The following is a 23,339-nucleotide window of genomic DNA, read 5'->3' as shown; positions in this document are numbered from 1 at the left end:
ACAGGAGCTGAGACGAAGAATATCTGGCCATATCAGTGCCATCAATACAGGCAAGGATACATCGCTCTACAGACATATCACATATGCCCATGGGGGAAATGTGGAGGTCCTGAAATTTTGGGGACTGAAGAAAATAACTCTGGGACCCAGAAGAGGTAACTTAGATGTTAAACTTCTACAGGAGGAGGCCAAATGGATACATCAACTTCAGACTCTTAGTCCAGGAGGCCTAAATGAAGGCTTCTCATATGCTGCGTTTATCTAAACTGAATACAGAGTGATAATAGAAAGTTTAATAATTTAATTTTCATAGAATGAAAACTTCATACCAAGTAAGGAGGGTAGGCCAATAAGACCCCACTGTATACCCCCCCCCCCCCTGAAAAAACAAGCACCACGTACAATATATAAGATGGCCAATTAGAAAAAACCCACATATAGGTTAATCCAATTAACAATCCCTTAACAAACTGTCAAATATGGCGTCAACTTGCGGTCTCCAACTTTATGTAATGATCCAGTCTGAGATACATCATGCACTCATTTAATACTGATACTTTAACCAGTCTGCTTGATTTTATCAAGAAGTGGCGTGACTCAGTTGATGGAGTGTAGAAAAAGATACCACTCTATCCCTGCATAATCGGTCATATCTCGTTACCCCCATTAGTGTATAGAAAAGAATATCTTTCTGCCCTTGGATAATTGGACGTTTTGAATATAAGTTACAAACGGGCACTTGACTGGTGCCAGAAAACTTAAGGGATAGAGATCTTTTTTATTACCCTATCTATTATGATTAATTCTACACCCCACATACTGGTGACATTACGGTGAGATAGTTCTCACCGAGGTCCCTGAACGGGTTAATGAACAGCACTATGGTCCAGGACTCTCGGAGGCAGAGGGGCGTATACTTACGATGACGACAAGCTTGCAGACAGATCGGATGAACCAATGGAATAGGAGAATTATCGGGTGTTTACTGGCGAGTCCAAGTGACGTGGGAGCGCACAGGATACGCGTCTGCAGACGTCTCCTGCTACCCTGGGACTCCTGATTGGCGGCATCGCATTGTGAGTGACCGCGACTGTCAGGTGGGCGGGACAGTAAATGGTATATAGGAGGGTCATTTGCGGCGCGCGCACATATATACCCCACATCCCCTGACGAAGCCACTTGACGTGGCGAAACATGTCGGGAGGGGTGGTATAGCACAATCAAGTTTTTAGACAGTTGTATGACAGTGAGGATCGGACTATAGTTAGGACGAGGGACAGCAAGTGTAAAAGGGGCGTTGAAGACTGAGGGAGCAGGCCACTGCACAGACCTCTATCAATAGCAATATAGGTAGGTCCACAGCGAAGGTACAGCTGAGGACCAACTTAATTGCAGCGAGTGGCGAGACGCGGCAACATTGTTGCAGCACGTTCATCCCTGGCAGGGAATAGAGATTACAGGCCCTGACAGTGGGGCACACATTTAGCAAGTGGCATACCTCTGTCTGTAGATCGCCACAAAATATCAACTGAATGTCTGTGAATGGCTGTGACAGACGGGTGGATGAGACCCGTACTGTTCACCCGGATACACGTGTGACATATATGTGAAGCATAAACACAACTCCTAATGATACTTACCCCTATGCTGTCCGTGGTAACCGATACATTTAATTAGTGACCGTGGTAGTCACCATAAGAGGGTTCAGCTCACTTGTCATCAGACACTGATAATTTTAACATTCCCTCTTCTTTTGTGTGTGAAGTATAACCTTCTTTTAATACATACCATTAAAAATATTAATTTTAACAATTAGTTAGACCCCCAAAGGGATTCTAGGTCTTTTTGACCATCCCTATTACACCACCCCATGTTCTGGCAGGATGAGTGCTGATAGACAATACACGCGTCCATTGGCACTCGTTTGCAATGGCTGATGAAAAATGAATGTGGGAGGAATGATTGTTACCGCAGTCATTCCTCCATCATTCAGTTCTATTAATATCAGCAGTACATCACTGATTTCACAGGCATCATGATGAAAGATGCATATCAGCCATCAAATGAGTGCTCGATTATTGGCTGATTGTCGACACGATTATATGGGCTAATAATCAGGAATGAGTGTTCCTATGAAGGCTTGTTAACAATGATTGGTCAGAAAATAGTTTGGTCTAATAGGGCCCTAAAGAAAAGGTGCAGTTAAAAAAACATGTAGATCATAGCCTTTTAAACTAAACTATTCAACATACCTCTGTTGGTGTCTGTACGGCCTTTTTCTCTGACTTCTGGGCATCTTTGCTTCCTCTTCTTTTCAATGATAGCTAAGGACAAAGAATATAGGAGACGTTTACACAAAGATGTCCTAAAAGCAGACATGGCAACCTAAAAGGAAACCATGCAGTTTTCCAACTACTAACATTTATCATCTATCCCATGGACATGTTAGAATATTGGGTGTTCATTAGCATGATGAGGCGTATTTGTAATGCTAGTGGACAATAGACACCATGTGGACCACCCATCTGATGGCTTCTTTTTTTGAGGAGGGAGAATGGATTAGACTGCCTACAGTCCATATCGCTCATTAAAGGGTTTGTGCACCTTTGCACCTCTTTGACAGATGTGCAAAGGGAAGCATACCTACCCTGCTTTCTCCTCTCTCTGGCCTAAGCTTCTCTGCTTCACTCGCAGGATGCCAACTTCCAAGCGGAGAAGCTGAGGCCGGGAAGAGATGGAGCCAGGAGCCAATGCTGGGAAGCAGTCAGGTATGCTTCCCTTCACAGGTCTGCCAAAGAGGTGCAAAGGTGCACAAACCCTTTAATGAGCGATATGGACTGTGGGCAGTCTAATCCATTCTCCCTCCTCAAAAAGGTGAACAAACCATTTAAGGCTTGAGTATCTCATGAATCCAGCCCTTTGTAGACCAGCTTTAGAAGCTGAAGCTGTCACGGACATTCTCGCGATAGGTGGCAGGAGATCGGTGAGACTGGCAACACGTGGTTTGATCTGACATGTTTTCCTTTGAATCAAATGAAGTCTGTGTTGTCCCTGGTGCTTTCCACACCTTCTTTTCCCAGGTGTGGCTATTATGGTCATTCAACCTTCTCTATTTATAGTTGCTTCTCCCACAATGCTGTGCGGTTTATAGCTTCTCTTTGGACCTTTTGGATAGATTGTGGTTGGATCTTGGCTGAGTTCCTGGTGCTTCCATTGCGTCTTTGAAGTTAAGTCTTTCCTTTCCCTTTTGTATTTTGTTTGGGTTCTGTGTGTTGCATTTCCTTATTGTTTGTATTAGGCTTGTAGGAGACTCCTGTTCGTCCTTCCTTTTAGAGGAACAGGTAATCTCGTCCCTGCCATTAGTACCAGGGTCCTATAGGGCTTGATAGGACTCTAGGTATTCCTGCGTATGAACTCACCTACCTTTGGGGTCTGTTCATACTGGTAGTCAGTCAGGATTTTGGTTAGGGTTTTCACTAGGAAGTGTCTATTTTCCTTCCCTAGTTCTCAGGCCTGATTCCCTGTTCCCCCCCTTCCCTACTTTGCTCGGTGTGGTGTTTCCCTCCCACATCGAAGCGTGAAAGGAGCTCATCATACAGCTACAGCTGCTGCAGAGGAAATGTCAAATGACATGCCATCCATTCAAATGATGTCATCAATGGAAGCTTTGGACCCACCAGATGGAGATCAGCTGTTTGTGAAAGGTGACTACCACCACTCTATCATCCATAATTCCTATTATGGCTTATGTGTGACAAGCCCTTTAAGGCAAATCCATGTTCCTTTTCTTTTATATTTCAAAGGAAAATAAAAAAAAGGTGAACTCTAAGGGACACTCATTACATTTATCATGGGTAGGAAGGCCCAAGGGTCCGTCACTGACGGAAGGTACGTGTCACCAAGGTTCCTGGCCTCGGTGAGATAAGAACCTGTTATTTTGTGTGTCAGCTGAAGCTAGTGCTCGCTGACACTGTTTTTTCTTAGTGTGGCTGAAAAGCCGATCCAGGCCGGTTCTTATTGGGAGCAGCCAAAGAGCAGGGTGGGTGGCTGTTCCCCACGTCCGGGCCAGGTTTTGGGATGGGGTTTAAAAACCCAGCAAGCAGCTCAGCTGGGTGTGGAATGAACCTCCAGGTGATAGTGGAGCTCTGTGTTTTGGGAGCTGAGAGCTGCATGAGAGCTGCCAGCTGGAAGCCAGGCGCCCTAAAGCCTGCTGTGGACTGCCAGGTGACGTGTTTCTTTGACTTCTGTGGACTTTTGCTCTGTGAATTAACACGAGGATTCCTGCGGTGTGAATTGTTTTTTTCCTGCCTTTTTTGTGTGAATAAACACTGACTTTTGTTTATCAACCGTGGTTTTGCCTCTGTATTGCGTCCGCTTACCCTGCCTACCAGGGCAAATCCCTACAATTGGTAGCTTGGAGCGGGCAAGCGCAGTGAGGCTGGCGTGAACGCCAAAATATTTTTTGGTTTACACACGGTTGTATGTCATTTATCAAACCGGCTAGATTCAAACCGGTGTCACGTGACGAAATGCAGGCTCGCGAGGCTCATAAGCGGCAGCAGGAGACCAACCAGTTGCTGCTACAACATGTAATGGCTTTGCAGACATCAGGAGCAACCCCAAGTATACACGATGCCCGGAAAGCAGTACGTGCAGCGATCCCTAAAATGACCCCCCGCAGACGACGTCGAGACCTACCTGGCGATGTATGAAAAAGTGGCCACCAGGGAAAAGCTGCCCCAAGACCAGTGGGCTGAGGTCATCGCTCCATTTCTGACGTCAGAGTCCCAGCAGGTGTTTTCCGACTTGCCTGACGATCAAGTGGCCGACTATCCAAAGGTAAAAGGGGAAATTTTGGCAAGACTGGGGGGGCGAATGTGCTGGTCCGGGCCCAGCTGGTGCATCAGTGGGGGTTCAACCCGGCGGAGCTCGTGAGACCCCAGTATTATGACCTGCTTAACCTGTTGCAAAAGTGGCTACAACCTGACGTGTTGAGCCCCACTGCTATGTTGGACCGGTTGTTAGCAGACAGGTTCTGGAGGGCTCTGCCACCCCCTCTCCTGCAATGGATTGGCTAGGTCTTCCCAGGGAATGCACTGGAGATGGTCGACCTGGTGGAGCGCTATCAGGCTACCCGGAACTTACAGGGGGGTTCTGTTGGGAGGGGGGCAGTCAGATCCCGTAACTCTCCACCCCGGACCCAGCAACCGGTGCCCACCAAACCTGCCCGGGATATAACTCCTGTGGCCGCCGCTCCAATAATCTGATGGCGGTGTCGGGAGCCAGGCCATGTTCGAGTGGACTGTCCACGTCAGGGGGAACCCATGGATATGAACTATGGCTTCCGTCAATCATTATATGCCAGGAAACTGTGTGCAGTGGGTCCTCCGGAGTCTCTGAACCACCTGTGCCAGGTTGAGGTGGGAGACACTCCAGCGGAGGCTCTGTTGGACTCAGGAAGTCTGGTGACCCTGGTAAGGGCTTTCCTGGTACGCTCCACTGAGTACACCGGCCGTAAGGTTGGAGTCATGTGTATCCATGGGACTTAAAAGACTACCCTACTGCTATGGTGTCTCTGTCTACGGTTTCCGGCAGGTGGATCCACGAGGTGGCTGTTGCAACCCACCTCCACTATGAACTTATAGTAGGGAGAGACTTCCCGGGTTTCACGGCACTGTGGCCTGTTCCGAGAGTGACTGATACGCATGAGACAGATGTAACCCTAGCAGAATGGCCCGTCTCAGGAGGGAGACCAGAACCCTGGGAACTTGAGTCCGAAGGTCCAGCGGTAGGGGTGATCGTGTCCATGTCTCCCGCTGAGTGTAATGGTGGGAGACATGGAGGACTTGCCACCGGGGCCTGAGCTGGCAGACCTCAATGTCTCCGGGGATAATTTTGGTACCGCGCAACACAGAGATCCAACCTTGTCCCGAGCCTGGGAAAATTTACTAATAATAGATAGTGAACCACAACAACCAGGAGCAGAGTCGGTGTTCCCCAGTTTTGTGGTCCATCAGGATATGTTGTATAGGGTAAATCAGCTTTGAGGTGAATCCGTTGAACAGTTGGTGGTGCCCCGGGCTTATCGCAAACTCGTGTTAGAGTTAGCCCACCAGCATGTTCTCGGGGGGTCATCTGGGAATGCAGAAAACACAGGACCGGATACTACAACGGTTTTACTGGCCTAGTGTGTTTAAAGAGGTGGACGAGTTCTGTAAGTGATGCCCGACCTGCCAGGCAACTAGCCCCCAGCACCTTTTTCGCAGTCACTTGGTACCCCTCCCGATCATCGAGGTACCGTTTGAGCGAATCGCTATGGACCTGGTAGCTCCTGTACCGAAGTCCGCTAGGGGACACCAACACATTTTGGTTGTCCTTGATTACGCTACTCAGTACCCGGAGGCAGTGCCACTCTGACATACATTAGCAAACCTTATAGCTAAAGAGCTAATGGAGATGTTCTCCCGAGTGGGGCTACCTAAAGAGGTCCTGACTGACCAGGGGACCCCTTTTATGTCCAAGGTCATGAGGGAACTCTAAAAGTTGCTGCGTATTAAACAGTTACGGATGTCCGTGTACCATCCACAAACGGACGGACTGGTTGAAAGGTTTAACAAAACTCTAAAAACTATGTTAAAAAGGGTGGTGACCAAAGATGGAAAGGATTGGGACTTTCTTCTGCCCTATCTTATGTTCACAGTGCGAGAGGTGCCCCAGGCCTCTACTGGGTTCTAGCCCTTCAAATTGCTATATGGCAGACATCCTCGTGGCTTGTTGGACGTAGTCAAAGAGGCGTGGAAACAAAAACCCACTCCGCATAAAAGCGTTCTTTGAATATGTTACCAAGATGCAACAGCGGATAGAGACCGTTTTGCCTCTTGTCAGGGAACATATGGAAGCCGCTCAGCGAGTCCAGAGTCGGATCCATAATCGGCAGGCTCGGGTCCAGAACTTTAACCCGGGTGATCGGGTTTGGGTTCTGGTGCCGACAGTGGACAGTAAGTTCCTAGCCAGGTGGCAGGGGCCCTACGAGGTACGTGAAAAAATTGGAGAGGTAAATTACAAGGTATACCAGCCGGGGAGGCGAAAGCCGGAGCAGGTTTACTATGTTAATTTTCTAAAACCTTGGAAGGATAGGGAAACCTGTACAGAAGACAGTCCGCAGCCGGGCTTTCTTGGACAACAGATTCCGGCTCCTATGTCTGATGCAAGGGAAGAGGTTGCCACAATAAAAATTGCTGATAGCCTCTCCTCTAAACCGGCTCAGGAAACCTGGGAGTTCGTTAGTCGGAACACGGATGTGTTCTCAGACCTCCCTTGACGCACTTCCGTAAGCCAACATGACATTGTCACTGAGCCTCAGGCAAAGATCTGGTTAAAGCCATACCGAGTACCCCGAGGCTCGGCGAAAAGCCATCTCGGAGGAAGTGCAACTCATGTTGCGGCTGGATGTCATTGAGGAGTCTAAAAGTGAGTGGGCCAGTCCTATAGTCTTAATTCCCAAGCCAGACAGGTCGTTACGATTTTGTAACGATTTTCGGAAATTCAACGAAATATCAACGTTCGATGCATATCCAATGCCTCGGGTGGATGAACTAATTATGAAATTAGGTCAAGCCAGGTATTTTTCTGTTCTGGACCTCACCAAAGGGTACTGGCAGGTACTCTTGACGGAGGCTGCCAAAGAGAAAACTGCATTCATTACAGCAGAGGGTCTGTACCAGAATAAAGTGTTACCCTTTGGCCTGCATGGCGCCCCCGCCACTTTCCAACGTCTAATGGATATTGTACTTCGTCCACATCGGCAGTACGCCTCGGCTTACCTGGACGATATTATAATTCACAGTACCGACTGGGAAAGTCACCTGTCCAAGGTACAGGCTGTAGTGGACTCCCTTCAGAAGGCGGGACTAACAGCTAACCCAAAGAAATATGCGACAGAGTTAGAGGAGGCTAAATACCTTGGGTATGTCGTTGGGCGCGGAGTCATTAAACCCCAAGTGAGCAAAATAGAGGTGATACGTAATTGGCCCCGACCTGCCACCTCTAGTCAAGTAAAGTTGTTCCTGGGAATGGTGGGCTATTACATGAGGTTTGTCCCCCATTTTGCCATGTTAGCGGCTCTTTTGACAGGGCTCTTAAAGGGACGGAAGTCCGTGGTCCGCTGCAGTGTCCAGACGGAGGAGGCTTTCTCCGTTTTGAAGTCGGCCCTGTGTGGGCCCCAGGTTTTGGTGACTCCCGACTTCAAGAGGGCATTTGTTGTACAGACTGATGCCTCCAAAGTGGGCCTTGGTGCGGTGCTGTCTTAGGAAGTCAATGGGGTGGAGCATCACGTTGTCTTCCTCAGCCGTAAGCTCACTCCAGCAGAGACCCGGTACAGTATAGTGGAGAGAGAGTGCCTGGCCATCAAGTGGGCACTCGAGTCTCTCCGCTATTATCTGTTGGGGAGGAAGTTCAGTCTGGTGACCGATCACTCCCCTCTCAAGTCGATGAGCCAGGCCAAAGAGAGGAATGCTCGGGTCACTAGGTGGTTCTTATTGCTGCAAAACTGTAGAAGTTCACAGTAGAACACAGGGCAGGCCGGTTACAGGGAAACGCGGATGCCCTGTCCCGAGTACACTGTCTGGCGTGTGTTCACCCCCTCAGGGTTGAACAAATGGGGAGGTATGTAAGAAGGCGCAAGGGTTCGTCATTGACGGAAGGTACGTGTCACAGAGGTTCCTGGCCTCGGTGAGATAAGAACCGGTTATTTTGAGTGTCAGCCGCAGCTAGTGCTCGCTGACACTATTTTTTCTTAGTGTGGCTGAAAAGCCGATCCGGGCCGGTTCTTATTGGGAGCAGCCAAAGAGCAGGGTCGGTGGCTGTTCCCCACGTCCAGGCCAGGTTTTGGGCTGGGGTTTAAAAACCCAGCAAGCAAGCTGGGTGTGGAATGAACCTTCAGGTTATAGTGGAGGTCTGTGTTTGGGGAGCTGAGGAATTCTACCATACTACAAGGCTGAGAGCTGCATGAGAACTGCCAGCTGGAAGCCAGGCGCCCTAAAGCCTGCTGTGGACTGCCAGGTGACGTGTTTCTTTGACTTCTGTGGACTTTTGCTGTGTGAATTAACACGAGGATTCCTGCTGTGTGAACACCAGGGCCCTGCCAAGTATTGTGGGTTTTTTTTCCTGCCTTTTTTGTGTGAATAAACACTGACTTTTGTTTATCAACCGTGGTTTTGCCTCTGTATTTTGTCCACCCACCCTGCCTACCAGAGCAAATCCCTACACATGATTCCTTAAACTGGGTTAAAGGGAAGTTAAATTTTTTATAAAACTTATCAGGACTTACATATACTGTATATCATATATGTATATAGAGATATAGATCAGTAAATATCATCTATGTATATAGTTACTGATCTATCTCTCTATGTACATATATGAAAAATCTACATCTTTCTCTCTCTCTCTCTCTCTCTCTCTTTCTATCTATATATATATATATATATATATATATATATATATATACAGTACAGACCAAAAGTTTGGACACACCTTTTCAAAGAGTTTTCTTTATTTTCATGACTATGAAAATTGTAGATTCACACTGAAGGCATCAAAACTATGAATTAACACATGTGGAATTATATACTTATCAAAAAAGTATGAAACAACTTGAAAATATGTAATATTCTATATTCTTCAAAGTAGCCACCTTTTGCTTTGATTACTGCTTTGCACACTCTTGGCATTTTCTTGATGAGCTTCAAGAGGTAGTCACCTGAAATGGTTTTCACTTCACAGGTGTGCCCTGTCAGGTTTAATAAGTGGGATTTCTTGCCTTATAAATGGGGTTGGGACCATCAGTTGCGTTGTGGAGAAGTCAGGTGGATACACAGCTGATAGTCCTACTGAATAGACTATTAGAATTTGTATTATGGCAAGAAAAAAGCGGCTAAGTAAAGAAAAACGAGTTGCCAAGGTCAGTCAGTCCGAAAAATTGGGAAAACTTTGAAAGTGTCCCCAAGTTCAGTCACAAAAACCATCAAGCGCTACAAAGAAACTGGCTCACATGCGGACCGCCCCAGGAAAGGAAGACCAAGAGTCACCTCTGCTGTGGAGGATAAGTTCATCCGAGTCACCAGCCTCAGAAATCGCAGGTTAACAGCAGCTCAGATTAGAGACCAGGTCAATGCCACACAGAGTTCTAGCAGCAGACACATCTCTAGAACAACTGTTAAGAGGAGACTGTGTGAATCAGGCCTTCATGGTAGAATATCTGCTAGGAAACCACTGCTAAGGACAGGCAACAAGCAGAAGAGACTTGTTTGGACTAAAGAACACAATGAATGGACATTAGACCAGTGGAAATCTGTGCTTTGGTCTGATGAGTCCAAATTTGAGATCTTTGGTTCCAACCACCGTTTCTTTGTGCGACGCAGAAAAGGTGAACGGATGGACTCTACATGCCTGGTTCCCACCGTGAAGCATGGAGGAGGAGGTGTGATGGTGTGGGGGTGCTTTGCTGGTGACACTGTTGGGGATTTATTCAAAATTGAAGGCATACTGAACCAGCATGGCTACCACAGCATCTTGCAGCGGCATGCTATTCCATCAGGTTTGCGTTTAGTTGGACCATCATTTATTTTCCAACAGGACAATGACCCCAAACACACCTCCAGGCTGTGTAAGGGCTATTTGACCATGAAGGAGAGTGATGGGGTGCTCCGCCAGATGACCTGGCCTCCACAGTCACCGGACCTGAACCCAATCGAGATGGTTTGGGGTGAGCTGGACCGCAGAGTGAAGGCAAAAGGGCCAGCAAGTGCTAAGCATCTCTGGGAACTCCTTCAAGACTGTTGGAAGACCATTTCAGGTGACTACCTCTTGAAGCTCATCAAGAGAATGCCAAGAGTGTGCAAAGCAGTAATCAAAGCAAAAGGTGGCTACTTTGAAGAACCTAGAATATGACATATTTTCAGTTTCATACTTTTTTGATAAGTATATAATTCCACATGTGTTAATTCATAGTTTTGATGCCTTCAGCATGAATCTACAATTTTCATAGTCATGAAAATAAAGAAAACTCTTTGAATGCGAAGGTGTGTCCAAACTTTTGGTCTGTACTGTATATATATATATATATATATATATATATATATATATATATATATATAGAGATATCGATTGGTAAAAATATATCTCCATATACTTATATATAGATGGGATATATATGTATATACAGATATAGATCAGAAAATATATATCTCTATATACATATATAGATTGTGTGTGTGTGTGTATATATATATATATTTACTGATCTATATACACATCTATAGATGAGATATATATATATATATATATATATATATATATATATGTATTTAGAGATATAGATCAGTGTGTATGTATGTATATATATATATATATATATATATCGATCTCTAATCTAAGCTATATCTAATCTATACATAAGCTATAGCTTAGATATAGCTTAGTGTAAGAAGGTACCTGGAATCATCGTGGATGATAGGTACGTGTCACCAAGGTTCCTGGCCTCGGTGAAGTAAGAGACGGTATTTTAAGTGTCAGCAGCAGCTATTGCTAAGTGACACCGTGAGATTTAGCATGGCTGTCATAGCTGATCTTGGAAGGCTCTTACTGGTTTTAGTCAAAGTGCTGGGTGGGTAAGTTGCTTCAACCAGTGTCAACTTATGTATATATGTATTATGCTGTTTTTCCTTTGTGGATATGGAGATTTTCTTGGGCCTCATCAATATAAAAAAAAAATTATATTTTTTATATTTTTCTTTATTTTCTTTATTACTTTTTCAACGTACTATGGTGGTTCTTGTGCTGCACATATAGCATGAACACCATTAGTGGTTTACAGATGACTGATTCCATTTTTCCGCATTATATTAACGGGGAATTGTCGGCTAATTACACCAACACTGCAGTATTTTATTTTATTTATTATTCATCAATCGGGCTCTATGGATGTTATATATCCCTTGGTGGGGATATTGACCTTGGGGGATGATGCTTTACATAGTGGTGCGGTGTTGCAGGAGCCGCATTGTTACCGCCTGTTAGTCTGATATTTTGTTGGGGCCTTTGATATTTCCTATCCTTTTCTTTTTAATTGGTATATTTACCAGTCTTTTGAGTGGGAAGTTTTTTGCATCTCATCGGCTGCGCCATTTTTCATTTACCAATTTAGCGTTTTTTTATATTGCAATTGCGGTTTTCCTGGTTGGACTAATGGGGACCTCTAAATGGTGCGCTAGGGGTGGGGCATCCATTTGTGTGGTGTGAGTCCTTTCCTCCGTTGCACTTAGTGGGGTCCCAGTTGTCAGTAACGAGGAGATCAGAGCATTGCAGGCGACGATTCATACTGAATCTCTATGCGCTACTCTGCTTCTGTTTTTTGTTTATATGGTTCCTATGGTGATGGCGATCATGTGTCTTCTTTTTGTTCATATGACCGCTCACCTCACTTACCAGGCATTTATGTTTATGGTGTTGCGGGGGATCTGGCGTCATGTGATCAGGGATGTATCACGTGATTGCTCTCTCCTTGTCGAACTTGCTGACATGCGCAGTCAGGTTGCCAGGACGCCAAGCCACATGTATTACTCCATGCTGGGCAGGTAGGGCTCTGATTCCATTCCACCAATCCTGAATTGTTTTTAATTATCACAGACAATATTGCAAATATGAATGTCATTTCCTAATTATACATTATTGGGGTTTATTTATGATTTTGTATTTTTCTTATGGATTTACACTAAATATATGATCATGTGTCGATTTTTTTTTTATCATTGATGTATTGCAATATCAATTTTTTCTTGTATTTTAATAGTTTTTTTGTACACATTTGCACATTGTATGTTAATTATCATTGTTGCTTGAAAAAGGTTCCATTGAGAGGACCAAAACGTTGCATCTGGTGTAATAAACACACTATCATTTTTTGGAAGTGCCATGGACTTTCTTTTTTATATCTGATTTGGATGTTGGATCGCTTCCTCGGCCGCTGGCACTCCGTGTTTCTCTTTGTCTGCAGTGCTGCCCAATATCTTATTGTCAATGCCAGATCTCTGAGAAGTTCTGACAGACGTTCTTCAGTACCTCCTGCATGATGTTCTTTTGTTTTGGTTTCGCTTTGACATCTCTTCTCCCTCTCTCAGCTGTCATCTATTAGCAGTGATTGCCTCCCTTTATATCCCCTCCCATACTGCCTCACTTTGCGGTTTATACTACTTCCTGGATTGTGCTAGAAGTTTGCTACTGCTGGTTTCTCAGATAAGTCTATCCCTTTATTTGTGTTTTCCTGTTGGCTTGATTCTAGGTGACCCTGACTCCCTCCGTATTAAGTGCAGGGAGCCGGTGGTCGTGTCCCCTCACTATTATAGGGTTTTCAGGTGTCACTCAGTCTAGGTACGTGGACATGCAACTTTCTATCACAGAGATCTTTGCATGGGCTGAGCAGTCAGGGAGAGCTCTAGGGCTTTAATAGGGCTCACCCTTTTGTTCCTTAGTTTGGGATCGAGTCAGTCGGATCTTTATTTGTTACTTCTTGTTTTCTGCAACACCATCCGTGACACTTATTCATTATCTGTAATCTAAGCTATATCTAAACTATACATAAGCTATAGCTTAGATATAGCTTAGTGTAAGAAGGTACCTGGAATCATCGTGGATGGAAGGTATGTGTCACCGAGGTTCCTGGCCTCTGTGAAGTAAGAGACGGTAATTTATGTGTCAGCAGCAGCTATTGCTAAGTGACGCCGTGAGATTTAGCATGGCTGTCATAGCTGATCCGGGAAGGCTCTTACTGGTAGTAGTCACAGTGCTCGGTGGGTGACTACTCCCCATGTTCCAGGCCGGGTTTTGCCAGGCATAAAAACCAGCCAGCACTGCCAGGTGTGGTGGATTTACCTCCCTGTGACAGTGGAGCTCAGGAGTCTGTGTGCTGTGAACTGAGGGCTGTGCTGGGATTTGTGGTTTGAGCCGGGCAGGAGGACTCAGGCCCCTCTAAAGGCAAACAGGCTGCTTATGGACTTGATGAGACTGAACAGCTAACAGGGTGTGAATTAACACCCAGGAGAAAAGGTGTCTTTTATTGTTTATGGACTTTCCTTGTGTGTGAGCAAACACCAAGCCACCTGCGTTTTGTGATACACCTTATCTGCATTTTGTTATACCCCAATGTGTGAATAAACACCGCTGTTTGATTCAAGAACTGTGTACTTTGCCTCTATACCTCATCCGCTAGTCCTAACTACCAGAGCGAATCCCCACACTTAGGTATAGCTTAGATATAGCTCTATATCTAATATATAAGTATATCTAAGCTATACTTTGTTTTGTTCCTGGGGGTGGCTTTTGGTTCTGATGGCCAGTTGAATAGAGCAATGCTAATAAGGCTGTCGGCACTGGTAAGGATCGCGCAGGAGTCGGCCAGCAGCCAGAGGCAGGGGGATGGGCACACCGGTGGATCACAGGGAGGGAGCGGGCACATCAGTCCAGTGAATCTTTTCACAAGGCTGCCGGCACTGGGAAACGTCAGCACAGGGAGCTTGCTGGATGACATCACGGGTCATGTGACCCGCATCAGCACAGAAGAAACAAGACATTATAGATAAAGAGAGTGATTTACAAAGGTAATAGTATATATGTTATAATGCTGATTGGCCTATATTATTATAACTCGGACAACCCTTTTAACAGAAGGAATTCTGTGACAACTAACCTTTTTCAGTGACTATGCAGAATGATCCATTAACTATTTCTGCTGAACTTTGCAGAATACAAGATGCTAGAAGTGAAGAAAGTGCTGCAGCAGGCATCTCAACCTTCTAAAATCTGTTACTGCAACCCACTGACCTCCTTGATCTTATCCAGCTCATTCTGCAGTGCCTGCTTGGTTATGTCGACCTCAATCAGCTGCTGACGGAGCGTTTCATTCTCCTCCTCTGTTTTAGTCCGCTTTTCTTCCACATTTTCCAGCTCGTGATGAAGTCTCACTGATACGTCCTTGGCTACCTACAGTAAGATAATTGGAGAGTACACTAATGCTATAGCGATGGCGGATGTTATGCATGTTATGTTACTTTATGCATCTATCAGTCAATGATCTCAAATCTGATTAAATATTCATAAGGTATTAAAAATAGATGGCATATATGATGATGTGACTCAAAGTGGTAATACAAGTAACTGCAATGTAGTCCTGAACTAGAAGATATTAAACATATTCTGTATTATTAACATGACTGAATTAGCACTCGTATATTAGATTTTAATTCAGCACTTTATGGTCCAATGTGAGATTAACCTATTAGTCCAGCAGTTGGCGAGTCTACAGCAGATGTCCAGCAGTGCATGGTGGTCCTTACTGTATTAGAGTATGGGGCAGATTCACTGCAGATTTTCCACCCGCAATTCAGCAGGTTTTACAAAATCTCATCTGCACAGTGTGTAAAAAATCTTAGTGGAAACCACAATGAAAGTGACCTGTGGTGACTCTAAATCTACAATATGTCAATTTATGCAGCAAAATCTGTGGCAAAATTTGTAAAAAGGAAAAACTAAAATTTCGCATGGACATAAGTATTCAGATCCTTTACTATGACACTTGAAATCTAGCTCTGGGGGCTTCCCATTTCTATTGATCATCTCTGAGATGCTTCTACACCTTGATGGTGTTCACCTATGGTAAATTCAGCTGATTAGACATGATTTGGAAAGACACAGTTGTCTATATAAGGTCTCACAGCAGACAACGCATATCAGAGCAAAAAACAAGCCATGAGGAAGAAAGAAAACCTTGCAGATTCTTAAATGGAAGACGTTTGAAACAACCAGGACTCTTCCAAGAATTAGTCACCGTACAAAACGAATAGGCGGAGACGGGCCTTGATAAGAGAGGTGAGACCAAGATCCCAATAGTCACTCTGGCTGAGATCAAAGATCCTGTGTGTACATGGGAGAAACTTCCAGAAGGTCAACCATCTCTGCAGCACTCCACCAATCTGGGCTTCACTGCAGAGTGGCCAGAGAGAAGCCTCTCCTCAGTAAAAGACAAAATGAACATTTGCAAAAAAAGCACCTAAAGAACTCCCAAACTGTGGGAAACAAGATTAGGGCCATTATTAAGAACCGCAGGGTTTGAAACGAGTAGGATAGACATGTGGTGTTGTGCTACATGGTTCATTTTATCTCTTCAATAAAGTCTGTGGATTTTAACAAGAAGCTAGAGTGCTGGATCGCTTTGCCCCGCTTCGGGTCTCCTGTGCATTTGGCACTCTGGGTGAAGCAAGATTATCTGGTCTAATAAAACAATGATTGAACTTTTTTCACCTTCACACAAGACAATGACCCTAAGCACATAGTCAAGACAACTCTGTGTCCTTGAGTGGCCCAGCCTGAGCCCTGACTTGAACCCAATCAAACATCTCTGGAGGGACCTGAAAATGGCTGTCCACTGATGGTCTCCATCCAACCTGACAGAGCTTGAGAGGATCTACAGAGAAGAATTGCAGACAATCCCCAAATCCAGATGTGCAAACCTTATGATATCATACCCAAGAAGGCTGGAGGCTATAATCACTGCCAAAGGTGCTTCACCTAAGTACTGAGTGAAAGGGTCTGAATACTTATGTCAATGCAAGGTTTTACTTTGTCCTTTTCAATAAATTAGCAAAGACTTTGAACATTCTGTTTTCACTTTGTTGTTATGGGGAATTGAGTGCAGATTTATGGGGGAACACTTGCATTTTTTATTTTTATGTTAGCACAAGGCCGCAAACAAAATGTGAAAAAAAAAGTGAAAGGGCCTGAAGACTTTTCAAATGCATTGTATATACTATATATATTTGTGTAGTTATATCTGTGCAGAACTTTCTGATTACAGCATCTAATTATCTGGCATTTTGGCAGTTCAATAATAATAATACAATAGGACAGTGTGATTAGAATACAACTCCATCTGTCTCCATGTCCGTCTGTCTGCCTACATAGGCTGTTATAGAAAATTTCATAGTTCATGTCTTATTCCCAGTCTATGAATTCTACTGATGGGATTGCAGGGTAGAAGTTATCGCGGACTCCTGCTTGTAGATACACTGGAATAAGAAGAATATAATAAAACAAACATTCTTGATAATATTTATTCTTGCATTAATGGAACTTGATGGATAAACATTTTTCAATATTCTTAAAGGGGTTGTCTCATCATAGACAATAAGGGCAGAATATGCCCCCATTGTCTTATAGGTGCCGGTCCTATATCGAGTATGGAGCCCCTCAAGGTGGTGGCTGGAGGACTCCGGTCCGGCCACCACCAAGCCGGCTCCCAGTAAAAGTGAATGGGAGCGTACAGCGCATGCGCGGCCCCCGCTCCCATTCATTTCTATGGGGCAGACGGAAATTAGCCGAGCCAGCGCACGGCTATTTTCACCGGCCCCATAGAAAATGAATGGAGGACGGCTGCACGTGCGCCCTCCTTCACTTGAGGGGCTCCGTTCTCGATATAGGTGCGGGTCCCAGTGGTAGGACCCACACCTATAAGACAATGGGGGTATATCCTAGCGATATGCCCCCATTATCCATGATGAGACAACCCCTTTAAGTACTGGATGATAACTTACTTAGAAGAGGACCGGACCTATAAGACATCCCAAAATAAAATGATGCTGTTATCATTCTCAGGAATGTTTGTTTGGTTGTTTTTAAACAGAAGACACTTAAATGGGATATTCTGGTAATTTCAAGTTTTCTGTTATCCACAAGATGGGGGACACCAATCAGATCAGTGGAGGCGCTTCTGTTGTGACCCCAACTAATCACGAGAATGGGGTCCCTGTACCCAGAAGTGGCAGGTCAGGCATCCGCACTGACGCTCCATTCATCTCTATGGGATCTGCTAGAAATAGCAGAGTGCTAGTACTCAGCTATTTCCGGCAGTACCATAGATATCAATGGAGCAACAGAGCGTATGCCTGACCTTATCTGTGGTGCAGGTTTAAAATCCACAGGACATCAATTTATGCTTTAACTTTCCAGAGCGGATTCACCCTGTGAAATGCATAGGGTAAAATCTGTGGCAATTCTGCACCATGTGGCCATACCCTAAAAATGTACACTAAATGAACATGCAACATATGACAGATTTCTCTACAATCAGTAGCTTATAAAAGTACAGTTCCTACACACATACACCTATAATGTACATATACACACATATACACATATATACTGTACATATACACACACTGTACATATACACCTATACTGTACATATACACTGTACACATACACACACCTATACTGTACATATACATACACACACCTATACTGTACATATACACACATATACATGCACACGTATACTGTACATACACATACACATATACTGTACATATACACATATATACTGTACATATACACATACACCTATACTGTACATATACGTACACACATATACACTCACCTAAAGAATTATTAGGAACACCATACTAATACGGTGTTGGACCCTCTTTTGCCTTCAGAACTGCCTTAATTCTACGTGGCATTGATTCAACAAGGTGCTGATAGCATTCTTTAGAAATGTTGGCCCATATTGATAGGATAGCATCTTGCAGTTGATGGAGATTTGAGGGATGCACATCCAGGGCACGAAGCTCCCGTTCCACCACATCCCAAAGATGCTCTATTGGGTTGAGATCTGGTGACTGTGGGGGCCATTTTAGTACAGTGAACTCATTGTCATGTTCAAGAAACCATTTTGAAATGATTCAAGCTTTTTGACATGGTGCATTATCCTGCTGGAAGTAGCCATCAGAGGATGGGTACATGGTGGTCATGAAGGGATGGACATGGTCAGAAACAATGCTCAGGTAGCCCGTAGCATTTAAACGATGGCCAATTGGCACTAAGGGGCCTAAAGTGTGCCCAGAAAACATCCCCCACACCATTACACCACCACCACCAGCCTGCACAGTGGTAACAAGGCATGATGGATACATGTTCTCATTCTGTTTATGCCAAATTCAGACTCTACCGTTTGAATGTCTCAACAGAAACCGAGACTCATCAGACCAGGCAACATTTTTCCAGTCTTCAACAGTCCAATTTTGGTGAGCTCGTGCAAATTGTAGCCTCTTTTTCCTATTTGTAGTGGAGATGAGTGGTACCCGGTGGGGTCTTCTGCTGTTGTAGCCCACCTTTCTTTCCCATTCTGACATTCAGTTTGGAGTTCAGGAGATTGTCTTGACCAGGACCACAACCCTACATGCATTGAAGCAACTGCCATGTGATTTGTTGACTAGATAATCGCATTAATGAGAAATAGAACAGGTGTTCCTAATAATTCTTTAGGTGAGTGTATACTGTACATATAAACATACATACACCTATGCTATACATACACAGTTACATACACATATATACTGTACATATACACACATACACCTATACTGTACATATACACACATACATACATACACCTATACATACATACACACACCTATACTGTACATATACACATACATCTATACTGTACATGTAAACACATATACACACACACACCTATACTGTACATACACACATATATACATACACCTATACTGTACATATACACATACATACACCTATACTGTACATATACACACATATACTGTACATATACAGACATACATAGCTATACTGTACATATACACACATATACATACACACACTTATACTGTAGATATACACGCATACACATATACATACATATAATGTAGATATATACATGCATACATATTCAAACACATACACGCACATATACACCTACATACAAACACACACACATCTATACTGTATATATACACACATATACTGTAGATATATACACACATACATATACTGTAGATATATACACGCATACATATATACACACACACATACATATACACACAGACATACAAACACCTATACTGTAGATATATACACACAAACATAATACATATACACACATACATAAATATACACACATATACTGTAGATATACACATGCATACATATACACACACATACACCCATATACATACACACACCTACATAAATATACACACATACATACACACATATACTGTAGACATATACACACATATACCGGTACATACACACATATACTGTAGATATATACATGCATACATATATACACACACATACATACATATATACACACATACATATACACACACCTATACTGTAGACATATACTAGGGCTGCAGTAAACGATTATTTCAGTAATCGAGTATTCTAGTGATTATTGTTTATGATTAATCGAGTACTCTAATAAGAAAAAATGAATTAATAGACTGTTTTCCTTTATAAAAACTCATCAGATCCCCTGCCATCAGTCCCTAACAACCTTCGTTCCCCCCTGTGCGATCAGCCCAAGTGCATCAGTTTCCCCCAGTGCCATCAGCTCCGTTCCCCCAGTGCCTTCAGCTCTTCCTCACCCCAGTGCCTTCAGCAGCCCCCTCAGTCCTACCAGTGCCACCCCAGTGCCATCAGCTGCCCCCAGTGCCATCAGCTGCCCCCCAGTGCCACCAGCTTGCCCTTCAGTGCCACCAACTGCTCCCCAGATGCCACCAGCTTGCCCCCCAGTGCCAAATGCCACCAGATTGCGCCCCAGATGCCACCAGCTTGCCCCCCCAGTGCCACCAGCTTGCTCCACCAAGTACCCCCCAGTGCCACCATCTCCCTCTCCTAGCCATGTCCCCAGCGACAGTACTTACCTTTCCTGTAGGGGCGCCGCTCCACAGCTCCTCCATCTTCTTTTCTGCGTGCTGCACTGACGTCCTGACGTCACACAGCGTCGGGTTATAATGCACGCTTACGTGCACTATGACCTGACGATGTGTCAGGAAGAAAGTGCAGCGCGCGGGCCGGCGAGTGACCATGGAGCGGTAAGTAATAGCAAGCGCTTCACTCCCGCTCCGTTGTCACATGACACAAACAAATCCTCGATGCCAAAAATTTGCATCAATGATTTTTTTGTGTCGAATTACTCGATTAAATTGAGTAATCGTTTCAGCCCTAATATATATATATATACATACACCTATACTGTAGATATATACATACAGTACATACAAATATACACACACATAGATATACACACCTACATACATATATACACACACATAAACTGTAGATATATACATACAGTACATACAAATATACACACAGATATACACACCTACATACATATATACACACACATATACTGTAGATATATACATACAGTACATACAAATATACACACACATAGATATACACACCTACATACATATATACACACACATATACTGTAGATATATACATACAGTACATACAAATATACACACATAGATATACACACCTACATACATACACACACACATAGATATACACACCTACATACATATACACACACATATACTGTACATATATACACATACAAACATACATTTAGTCCCATATACACAGTATAAATGTACTTTGTGGGATAAGACCCAGCCGCTCCAGAGCATGAAATGGCTGATACCATAGAACAATAGTGTCTACAACAGGAAATGGAAATACGGTTTATGGTCCATTGGCGCTCACCTTCAAGTCTTGCTCCAGGCTGCGTAGCAGCTCCCCATCTATCTCCCCCGTCTGAGCATAGCGAAGCTTCTTGCGCTCCGCTTTCCGGAGGCGGTATTGTAGAATCCTACAGTTTTTATTGGCTCTCTCCAACTCATGGCGCATTTCCTGCAGCTGACAAGCATCCTCCTCGAAGAAGGTATCCCTCATCTCATCCATCTCCGTCCTCATCTCTTCTATTTCATTCTGGTCATAAGAATATGGGGGAAGAGTGAGAAATGATTACAACTGAGGCCTCATATACACGACCGCATCCGTTTTGTGGTCCGCAAACCACCAATCCTTAAAATACAGACACCTCCGTGCGCATACCAAAACTTCCTTATGGAAATGGCTGTTCTGGTCCAGGAATAAGACATGTTCTCTAAGACAACACATGGATGGTTAGCCATATTTTTTGAGGACTCTAAAATAAATGGGTCCGCATGCGATCTGCAAAGACTGAGGATCGGATGCGGACCCACAAAACGTCTGTATGGAGGAGGTAGGGATGTGAACAGCTACTTACCCTTAGAGCCAATTCTAACTGACCATACATGTTCATACCTAGCAGATCTGGGTTTGTCATGCAACCGTTTTGGGCACATATGCAGTAAGCACATGACAAGCTCAGCCCCACTCCATGGGCAGGGACCCTCTGATGAGGCCTTGTGTCTGCGGCTGCCAGGCCCGATGACATCACCGCCCGCACAGACAATGGCAGCCCTCACCTTCAGGCTCTCGTTCTCCTCCCTCAGCTTGTCCACTTCACCCTGCAGCTTGTCCTCCGCCCGTGCCGCTTGCTGCTCCGGGGGCTGCCCTCCAGCCGGCTCGGCGTCGCCTCCATTGCCCTTGGAGCCCCCCGCCGCTGCAGCCAGGCCTTTCTTCAGGTGGAACTGCATGAGCTCGGACTGCAGGCAGCCTTCCTTCCAGTAGCCCCCGCCGCCGCTCTGCTTCTTGGGGCTCTTGCCCACTGCACCTGCAGCCTGCGACGCTGGTGCGCCATCCCCCCCTTTGGGGGAGCTTTTCCCTTTCAGCTTGACGTTCTTCGGGGACCCGTCCCCTGACTGCTCGGGGGTGGCCACTCTGCCTGCAGGTGACGGGTCGGAGGGGTCTTTGCGCTGAGCCTCCAGGGCTCCTGCTGACGGCTCTCCTGCAGCGGCCTCCGCCCTGGCTGCTGCGCGTTCAGCACCACCGTGGCTGCGGACAGCTCCCTGCTCCGCGCTCTGCCAGGGATGCTGCGTGTCTGCCCGGCCGCCTCTCCCCGCCTGCTTCCCGCCCGCAGCCCTGGCCCCTGCTCTGACCGCGATGTCCCCGGCTCTGCCCGCTGACGACGCTCGCTCTTGTTTTCTGCTGCTGCTGCCCTCCGGATGCAGGCGAGGCTCAGCTGCAGTGGGAAGAGACGCAGCAGCGCCACCAGCTGGCCGGCTCATGGTCGTACCTTCTTCTGAGCCTAGCTGACAGGATGAGCTGTGCAAAACCCATCACCACAGGGCAATCTCCACCCAGACCACTGGAGCAGAGGGGGAGGGGCGAGGAGCTGTCTGCATGGGGAGACTGGCATGCCTGCTGATGCATGCGTCTGGGCTTCACAATGGAAATAACTGAAATCATAGCAAAGAGTAAAAGATCATTAGGATGCTACCATGGAAACAAGTCAGTTCCTGAAAGCTCTCCTTCCCTCCTAG

At 45.1% G+C, this 23,339-nt stretch overlaps 1 protein-coding gene across 1 annotated transcript in view; it reads right to left on the bottom strand.

The window, feature by feature from the left end:
• The window catches only part of SOGA3 (SOGA family member 3), a 69,189-nt gene extending 46,105 nt beyond the window's left edge, over positions 1–23,084 (bottom strand). The window contains exons 1-4 of the mRNA XM_044290467.1: positions 22,383–23,084; positions 21,634–21,858; positions 14,878–15,036; positions 2,253–2,324 (exon numbers count right to left, since the gene is read on the bottom strand). Coding sequence (XP_044146402.1) covers positions 2,253–2,324; positions 14,878–15,036; positions 21,634–21,858; positions 22,383–23,084 — 1,158 coding nt within the window. The remainder of the gene's footprint in view (positions 1–2,252; positions 2,325–14,877; positions 15,037–21,633; positions 21,859–22,382) is intronic.
• Between the last annotated feature and the right edge of the window lie 255 nt (positions 23,085–23,339).

The sequence above is a fragment of the Bufo gargarizans genome, chromosome 4, assembly GCF_014858855.1.
Source record: "Bufo gargarizans isolate SCDJY-AF-19 chromosome 4, ASM1485885v1, whole genome shotgun sequence".
Classification (NCBI taxonomy): Eukaryota; Metazoa; Chordata; class Amphibia; order Anura; family Bufonidae; genus Bufo; species Bufo gargarizans.
The sequence above is the reverse complement of the archived record's forward strand: the minus strand, read 5'-3'. Positions and strand labels throughout refer to the sequence as shown.